The sequence below is a fragment of the Prenolepis imparis genome, unplaced genomic scaffold (genome assembly GCF_030444845.1).
Source record: "Prenolepis imparis isolate NDT839.2.m4 unplaced genomic scaffold, iyPreImpa1.0 SCAF_1, whole genome shotgun sequence".
Taxonomy (NCBI): domain Eukaryota; kingdom Metazoa; phylum Arthropoda; class Insecta; order Hymenoptera; family Formicidae; genus Prenolepis; species Prenolepis imparis.
This window is the reverse complement of record NW_028141159.1, coordinates 1,618,864-1,629,094: the sequence shown is the minus strand read 5'-3', so window position 1 is coordinate 1,629,094 and position 10,231 is coordinate 1,618,864. Positions and strand designations below refer to the sequence as shown.

The 10,231-nt window shown below is 28.4% G+C and overlaps 1 protein-coding gene across 4 annotated transcripts; it reads right to left on the bottom strand.

Annotated features, from left to right (window-relative positions):
* Nucleotides 1–177: 177 nt before the first annotated feature.
* Nucleotides 178–8,488, bottom strand: LOC145941463 (proto-oncogene tyrosine-protein kinase ROS-like). Of its 4 annotated transcripts, none has more exons than XM_083047575.1 (10): nt 8,323–8,488; nt 7,042–7,162; nt 6,585–6,699; nt 5,858–6,526; nt 4,130–5,589; nt 3,579–3,995; nt 3,172–3,389; nt 2,507–2,977; nt 1,930–2,286; nt 178–794 (listed from the first exon to the last, which is right to left on the bottom strand). In XM_083047575.1, exons 1-10 carry the CDS (start codon nt 8,425–8,427, stop codon nt 675–677), a joined length of 4,053 nt encoding a protein of 1,350 aa, XP_082903701.1. In that variant the 5' UTR covers nt 8,428–8,488; the 3' UTR covers nt 178–674. The 4 variants fall into 4 exon arrangements, with proteins under 4 accessions (XP_082903701.1, XP_082903719.1, XP_082903711.1 ...); XM_083047593.1 differs by having other exon boundaries at nt 6,398–6,526; XM_083047585.1 differs by having other exon boundaries at nt 6,585–6,691.
* Nucleotides 8,489–10,231: the final 1,743 nt, after the last annotated feature.

The following is a 10,231-nucleotide window of genomic DNA, read 5'->3' as shown; positions in this document are numbered from 1 at the left end:
AAAAACGATTGAATGTTAAAAAAACGGATAATGTATTATTTATAATTATAAATTACAATTACAAAGGAAAAAAAATTTTATTTATCTCTGGTTGTGTAAAAATTGCTAGATTTATTATCGATAATACAGATAATACATTTTATGTTTTCAAAGTAGTAAATATACTTATATCTCATTACGATGTCTGATTACGATCAGGTTTACATCGATAAATCGGTAAATCTTGCAATGCTGTTTGAAACTACCAGAAATTGATTGAAAATCTACAAGAAAATTCAATTTGTCAAATTATTTATTGTATATCCACAAACAAAAAAAGAGTGGACTAATTAAGAGCCAAACCCAATAAACGGCGCAAATTATTCTTCTTTAAATATTATAAGTTTTTTTTTAAATTACAACGGGCTAGAAAAGTCAAACGCAGATTGTAGTGCATCAATTTCTGGAAAATTAATTTTTCGTTGAAACTTTTGAAATTAGTAAAGCAAAAGACACAAATTGTGTTAGAACGAAACCAAGTATTAAATACTATTTAGTTATATAATTGCTAAATACACACACACACACACACACACACACAGAGAGAGAGAAATAATATAAATATAAAATATTAATAGCTCGACAAACGACGATAAAATCGATTACAATTATTCATAAAAGTCTTCATAAATCGTTCAATCAAGGAAGGATTGTGGGGGTTCTATGACATCATTTGCGGCATCATTGGCAGTTAAACGTATGGAAGTTAAACTGTGACTTCTGACGACATCTTCTATCTGTCTAGAAGGTAGAAGCTAAAACAGAAAAAAATATATTTTAATAAGAATTGGAAAAAAGAGATATACAGAGAGTAAGAAATGAAAGGGAGAAGGAAAATATGCGCGTTATAACATTTCGTAGAAATATACGTCAAGCGACAATTTTGAGCTTAATTAGATTTGTCAACTGAATCATTTTCCGACGATTCATGACGATCACATTCCATATCTAGATTTGCAAAGTTCAACCAAGATCAGATATAGATTGAACGCACACATACAACTCTCGCAACACATGAATTTTTCTGTATTTTTTTTTTGCAAACGTTAATTAATGGAGTTTTACAATAACAAAGAAGTTGACAAGTAATCAAAAAGTGAAAAGAATTAAAGAAGAGGATGGTGATGAACAAGAAGAAGCAACAAAAGTTACATTCCATAGGGTAGTTATAAACGATGCATGATAAGTACCTTCTCTTTTTTCTAATTAACTTTTTGTTTTTGTGTCTTACGCGCCCGCTTTGATCAGAAGCCATCCATACATTACATAACATTTCTTAACTTTACTATTACTTTCGACTAATTGCCAATTGTCATACAACTGACACATACATTCTTGTTACAAACGGTTACATATTTTAAGAATAGAACAAAATTTATCTTTTGACTTGTGATTACTGATTTATAGTGGCAGTTATTGATAATTACAAATAAAATTTCTCAACGTTGCAGATTAAACACGTGTATCAAAATGTAATAAAAGTAAAATTTCTACGAATTTTATTATTACATAATCTGACGATATCAGAATATATAATCGTATAAAAGCATGCTTATTTCACAAAATAGAAAATTTAGTATAAATAGAAAAATAAGCTAATATTATCATGTTACATCTTCGACATTTGACTTGCTACTTGCTGAAGTCTTTCTCATGTCTGTGCGTTAAGAAAACATTCCACATTGTATATTAACATTATATTATAATCTGACTAAGGCAATAATGTTATAATATTAAAAAAATTAATGATTTAAAATAATATTAAGTGTATTAATAAATATATAAGCGAATGTAAAAGCAATATTTTTGCAATATATTTTAATCGATATAATATCAAGAATTCATTTCTCCATGCAATGATAAATATAAAAGCAATTATAATCGATTCACCTCTACGCGTTTAATAATGTCCACTGAACTCAACATCGCGTCTTCTGTGTTGTATCTTAAAGTTATGATATTTTCGAGACATAGCATAAAGTTCGGTCTTTCGTTTGCAGTATTCCAACAACGTAACATCAAGTGATACAAGATCGATGGACAGTTGAGAGGTTTCGGCAGTTTGCCCCCATCACGCACATACTGTAACACTTCGGAATTACTTATGGCAGGATAGGGATGTTCACCCAATGACATGATTTCCCACATTAGCACCCCGAATGCCCAAACATCGCTTTGTGAAGTAAATATTCCGAACATCAAAGATTCTGGTGCCATCCAACGAACAGGAAGCAGGCCCTCTCCTTTCTAAAACATAACCACAGTGCAGTTAAGCTTTTTATCGAATTTGTCCATTTATAAATCAGGCGTTATGCTTTCATATACAGTTAATTAATCTCTCTTTTTCTATACATGTACAAAAAGAAATAGTCTTTCTTGTTATAATCAGCATAAAATTGTATGATATTATTGTAATGCAAAAATAGAAAGAAAAAGTTTTATCTCTTTCACAAATAATTGTATTTACCATGCGGTAATAATCATCCTTGTAAATATCTCTAGCTAATCCGAAATCGCCGATTTTTACAATATGGTTTTCATGATTTCTCACGGATATTAAGCAATTTCGACACGCAAGATCTCTATGCACAAAGTGCTGTTTTTCTAAGTAGCAACAGCCCCGAGCAACATCTTCGCACATGGCGAGCAAGTCTTGCAGACGCAAGGCGTGCGAATCTGACGGTGGCAAAGTTCGATTCTCTCTTAAATATTTCAATAAGTCACCAGGTTCTATTAATTCCAATATAAGCAACGGTGAATCCGCGTCCAAACAGATGCCTAATAATCTTAGCACATTTTTGTGGCGAAAGTGACTCATAAGCTTGGCTTCTTGCAAAAATTCCTTATTCATTCGCGAAAAGGCATTTTTTCGTAACATTTTTATGGCGACCGGTGTTGTGTCCGATCCTTCAAAATCTTTGACGATTCCTTCAAATACCTGTGAAATATTGCATAATTAAGAGACAAATCGATAAAGTGTATGCTAAAATTTTTTATTATATTTAACTTTTTAAGAAAAATTTTAATTTCTCCAATTATTTTTATACAAAATTGTGTTTTTCCACAAAATTGAACGATAAAAAAATTAAGAAATATCTTTGAGAATTTAAATAATAAGAAATTAATACTTACTTTTCCAAATGCGCCGCTGCCTAGAAGCTTTTTGAAGATAATTTGATTTTTTTCGATTATGGTCAAGGCAAATTCATCTTGATTACGTTGCAGCCTAGGAGTGTACAGCAAATTGAGTTGAATGTATTCGAAAGGTATTTCGTTTAGAGTTGTTAATTCCATATCGGTCATTATTGGAAACGGAACTATTTCGTTACTTTCTTTGCGGTGTCTGTGTGCTGTTTATATAAAAAGAAATTTAATACACTATTTAATATTTTTAATACTACGCATTGCAATATTTTAAGCATTTTCAACAACTAAACCGACTTTTCTGAAGCTATTTCTATATATAATCTAAATATAAATTCTATAAAATCTAAAATAATTAGTAATCAAAGTTCAAAATTTGTATGAAATACACTTACAGCAATAAAAGTAGTAAACATTACACATTACAAGAATAACGATGAGGCTTAATATTAATGGCACGTAATATTGCATAACTGATTTTTGAACAGATTCTGTTAAATCAATGACCACGCTTAATTCACTCCATTCTCCAAAGCCGTAAGCATTTTCGGCCTGCACGCGAAATCGATATTTCTGATTCATGTCTTTTTTAATTAACCAGTAATTATCTGTTCCATTGTAATATAAATTCCAATGTCTGTTCTTGTCGGTTTGATTGCCTTTTTCGTAATTATTTTCGACAATTAAGCCCTCCAGTCGATACAATGGTGCATCGTAAGCTTGTGCAGGTTTCCAATTTAACTGATATTTGAAATTTGGAAGTCTCGTTATTGTAGGTATCCCAGGAGCGCTGGGAATCTTTTTTATATCACCTTTTTAACAAGAGTAAAATTTAAACTTTTTTTTTTTATTTTAGTACAAACTTTATTATTGAATTTCTAATTTACCAAACTTTTAAATATTCCTTAAGTAAACACATGATATTATAATGTCTTCATTTGCTTACCAAGCGTTTCAAAAGTAAATTCTTTTCCATCAGATGGCCATATAACGTTTTCTTCGTGCTCGGGATATTTTAGAATCAAACGGAATTTGTATAGAGTTCGCGGCATTAAATTTTTTATATAATATGTTATTTTGTCATTATTCACCTCTGCATTACTCGCGATTTGCCACTTTTGCATCGTATCATTTTTGTATTCGAGTATGGAACGGAATTCAGGATGGATCGTCAGATTGGTACTAGGAATCCACGAGATATTCATGCCCTTTGTACTGACCCCGATCAAATTTAAATTATTAAATTCTAAATACATGTGGATGTATTTTCGTAAACTATCAGCGAATAAATAACTAAAATTGATTATATACACACGCACGTATATCATATATGTTTGTTTTGGCAGTAGCGATTGAATTGTCGTAAAAAACTTGCCATCTATTGTACGTCTGTACTGATTGATAGATTTTATGCGATGTTGAAGAGTTACATTTTGTGTGCTATCTGCAAATTGAACATCCAAAACTAACATCCAATGCACTTCGTAGATCACTGGCACGCAGTTTAATTTCTTGGGTGGCATCCAATAAACTGCCGCCATAGTAGGCGTTAGAACTTGAATCGTCACATTTTCCGGCGCGTTAAACTTGCCTGGAGCAGTTGTCAGTTTCACATCCGAGCCGAATTGCAAGCCCATCGATAATTTGTCGACGTAAAAATTGCTCAGTGCCAGCTTCAGCGTATACTCTGTCAACGGCGTTAAGTTTCGGATTTTATAATACCGTTTGTACGTCTGCACGTTGAATTCTTCGAACTTGTTAAGTTCATTATTTAAACATGTCCAATAGCTCACGGAGATGGTATATATAATCGTGGCCAAGTTGTACTTTTTACATCCGTTATTAAGAATCGGCTCCGGAAGGCTCACATCGATACTGTCCTCGGTTATCGTCTTTTCTTCAACATGATAATCTTTCATATTAGGTATCAAACATATCATCGGGGGATATGGTTGCAATGATTTATCAAGAGATATGACTTCATATATATTGAAATAAGTATGTATTTTTTGGACATGTTTAAATGCGTTTTCTTTACTTTCTAAGGCATCCTTTTTGTTTAAAATATAAAATAATGACACGCTGCTACTGTACAAGTAAATGTTTGTTTTATCAATCGTTAAATAATCCAAATATATTCGATTGTTTCCAGTGCTAAAAATCATTTTGCACCTACAACCATAAATGTCCGCTGCGATTAAGCGATCGTTCAATGTCCAGTATATAAGTGGCTTGTTAATATTCGTGTTGTCAATTTGCAAACGGGATGATGGTTCTAATAATTTGTATGAACAAAAGCATTTATTATATTCGTTTTTCATAAACGGTTTCACGTTTTTTCCATCCAAATCCGATTGCATTATTATATATTGCTCGTCCCAAATTAATTCCTTCCAATAAATATATCTGGAAATATATATGGATATTATTCTCTACTTGTGAAACATTATTTTAATTATATATCAGAAAATTATATGTGATTGTTTAAATTTTTTACAATTTTATGTCAATTTATAATTTTATAATTTATAATCTTTAATAAAAAATCTACATATCAAAATTAATATATAGATTTTAAATATAATAATTATATAATTATTAAAAAATTATAATACAAATCTATTAATTAAAAGAGACAAAATTATTAATTTTTTATGAATGAAACATAATGTACCCTACAGACGGCAGTACATTTAAAAATGTACTAAACCAATTTATCTTTATGGTATTTATAATATCGTATTTGACTATGCCCATCTGCCACAATGTTAAGTCTAGCTTCATAATGTAGTGAGTGTCGTTGCTATATTGTATCCAATAAAGATTTCTTGCTACCCAATCTATGCAGAGATTATGCGCAGGATTATAGTCGAGAGTAGCTATTTTTGTGTAATTTGACTTTGTTTCGATTGCAGTGGGATTAAGGTTCCATGTTATTATCTCCATATCTACAGTTATCCCATAAATTTGATGTTCCAATGCCGAGTAAACCATTTCTTTATATGGTTCATAAATATTGTGTTTAGAAAGTGGAAGTCCAATCTGTAAATCTGCATCCAATACTAGCATGTTTTCTCTTGAGTTGACGTATAATAAAGGTATCGGATTCTCGTGCGTAGTCGACACGTTGATGAACTCAGTGAAAAAACCAGCACCAACTTCGTTGTGCGCTTGTACTTTAAAGTAGTACATTGTATCAGGTTTTAAATCGTACATTTTGTATTGCAGTACCGTAGTTGAATGAACATCGACGTTAATTTGAATTGTTCGATTCCAATTCTCGAACCAATAATGGATTCTATATTTTTGTATCACTCCATTCGTAAATTTAGGTTTGTTCCATCTATAAAAAAAATATCTTAATCTTTTTATTTTTAGCAATAAGAAGTTTGATTTTTTACCTGAATGTCACAAAAATGTCTTTCTGATCTTTATTGCCGAAATCCACGAATGCCCTAGGAAATATTGGCTCGCTTGGAATGCTTTCTGAAGATGATGTACTACCTTCCTGGAGTACTTTCAAAATTATAATTATACATAATTGTAATCATATATATTTATATACAAGAATCGAGTATATGTAAGTAAATCTTTTTAGAAATTTCAAAATCGTACATATTGACATATACATATAATTACATATAAAAATTCTGATTTCAATATTTAAAAAAATAAAATGGGATAAATTTTTTTATAATTGTTAATAACAAATATAGTATATAATAAATAAGTTTAAGTGTCAAATTTTTCTAAATGAAAAAAAGAATAAAAGAGATAAACATAAAATACAAATAAAAATTAACGTATTGATTTTTTAAATAATTAATATTGTATATTTATCTACAAATAAACTCTTACCGACTTCATTTCTCTCGTTAAAATGATTCTGAACAGATTCAATATTTGATGATATGTAAGTCATCATTATGTAGTCACGAATATCGATGATTTTGAAGAAGTATTCTGTTGATACAGTATTCTGTTGATAAATATATATTGTATAATATAAAAGTCTATTATTCCGCCAAATTGCTTAATAATAAAAAACATATGCGATTAGATAGAAACTTCTTTCGCAGATAATCAAGTGAATATAAGTCGTTAAAGTAATGAAAGCAGAATTTCAAATAGCAAAATTAATAAATATGCGATAAATATTCCAACATTTTAAAACAACGTTTAGCTTTATTACAAATGGATGTTCTTATTTCTGATTCAGATCAAAATATCTTGTTAAATCAAACATTTTTCTTGTTTAAAAGTGAAAGTTGCGAAATGGATACAAGATTAAATACTAAAAGTTAATAAAAATTTATAACTATCTTTCTTAGCAAATATAGTTTTAGCAAATAAATGAAAAACCTGGCTCTCTTTGATTGTTGAAACAGTTTTGTCTAATAATTTGGTTTTTATATTAGTTTTGTATGCATATATTAAAGTATATATTTTGAGTGATAAATAGCATATCAATTGGAACATATAAAGAGCGATGGTTGTTATGTATATTATTGACCTCGAAACTATTTGATTGAGAGCACAATTTATTGTACCGAAGTTTATCAATCTTCTACTTCAACGTTTAGTAAGCATTCTGTACGTATGTATGTTATTTATTTTTATTAAAAAATTCTAATTTTCTATATTGATTACGTTAAATAAAAATGATTTACTAAAAAAGTTTTATACAAAAATTAATAAATATAAATATTTAGGGATAAAGTTTTAGAAATTACAAGAGAATAATGTGAATATAAGTGTAAAAAGCATGATATACATATGTGTATATCAATGTAGCAGAATATAAATGGAATGAATAACGAAATCATTAATATTAATAATTCTTATTCTTAAACAAAAATATTATATCAACATATGTTACGTTTAAATTTTAATATATCGTCATAATTATATTTAATTTTGTACAATATAACATCGATTTTCAAATATATGACGTAAAATTAATAAACTTTACATTTTTTATGTCATCAACTTTTTAGTGACGTAATATATAATATTAATATCAACAATCTACTATCTGCAATATATAACATTTAATTTTCAAATAAACTCTGCAAAGTTTAAAAAAGCTGCGTGAAGTGTAAATCAGAATGCATGAAGATTTATTTTCGGGAGACTGACCTGAGCTATATGATTTTCCTGATCTTTCGAAGAAAACGTGAGAGCCGCCCTCATTAGCATTAACACTTTTAGTAAAACACATAATATTTTTAACGTTCTTAACATAATAAGTTTCTTTCCTCTTGTAGATGTTTGTACTCGATTGGCTTTTATTCTCGACTGATGACCAACAGCTATCAATTGTTCCATACGATCTTCTCAATGATTCAAATACACTAATCAAATCAATATTCCCCTTCAATGTTTCTCGGTAGAGTCTTTTTTTAATACGTTGAGTTCGTATGAGCACGTGTGTGTGTATATATATATATATATATATATATATATATGTATATACCTATATAAATTACGAATTTTTATCTTTCTCATAATCGATAATGATTTTTATGATGATTTTCAAATTATAAAACTGTTAATAATACAGTAACATGTGTATTTTCTTCAATCAAATCCTGTGTAAAATAATGCGTATAGTATACAATTGATTTTATATCCAATACAATGATACAATCTCTTCTTTCGTTTTTTTTCAAAATGTTTAAGAAAAATGATGAATAAATAAAAAAGGATGATATATTATTTTTATTATGTTTACAAAGGAGTAAACTTACTATCTTATTTCGATATGTTTGTATACTGGTAAATCTATATTTTATAATGCCGCTATCTAATAATAAAAGATTGAAACTACTACTAATCATTGATTGAACGATTTATTAATACAAAAGCCTCGTAGTATTGATTGAATAGTACAAGTAATTTTTTTGTTTTATAATAAAAATTTTTTTAATAAATAGTTTAAAAAATATGTTCGACATTCTTATTAGATATATATTATAAGAATATTGATTACAGTAATTGAAAAAATGGGACAGATAAAATGAGATAAATTTTTGAATTGATAACAAAAACAATATATGATAAATAAGTTCAGATGATAGATTTCTAAATAAAAAAAGAAATATGAAGAATAAACATAAATTACAAAATAAAATAAAAATTAACATAGCCAATAGTGATAAATTAACATGGACAGTAATGTAAAATTAACATAGCCAGTAATCCAAAATATTGTTTTTGTGGTTTTAAAACATAGAAACATAATTATTATTATTGAACAAAAATAAATATCTTATAATAAAACAGACATCTTTCAGCGATTTTGAGTAAAAACAAATATCTTATAATAAATTGAAATCTTTGAACGGTTACAGAGCATTTATAACACTTCTCGAAATTTTCTAATATTGATTAAGAATTTAAAAATATAAGGTTTGCGGCTGCTTAGAGATGATATCTAGCAAAAAAATAAGATTGACTTTATTTTAAATTGTTTCAGTACAGTGTTTGTGTACAGTGCCTCTCTCTCTCTTTTCTTCTCTCTTCTCGAATAAAATTTATATTCTTCTTGTTGTTGGAGAAATATTTATTTAGATTTTTCATTTTCTTGAATTTAAAAAGTTAAATTATTCTTTAAATAATTTTTTGTAATTTGATTTTATTTTGATAATGTTTTACATATACGTTTTCTTGCAACTTATCAGTACATTTTGAAATTGTATATGCAAATAAACTCTCTTATATCAACTTTATTTCTTACAGTCTCGCTGTCAAAATGATACTGAACAGATTCAATGATTGATGACATGTAGTCCCGAACATCGATAATCTTGAAGGATAGGGCTTATTCTGTTGATGAATTTTTTGATGAAAGTTTTGTGTTTATCCAATTATATAACTTGTAAGTCTATCTAAATCGAATCGTTTGATTAAAAAAAATACATGTGTGATTAGATAGAAACTTATGTCACACATGATTTGAATATAAGTCGTTCATAATGAAAGCAAAGTTCAAAATAACAAAATTAATAAATATGCGATAGATTTCTATTCTTAACATTTCAAAGCA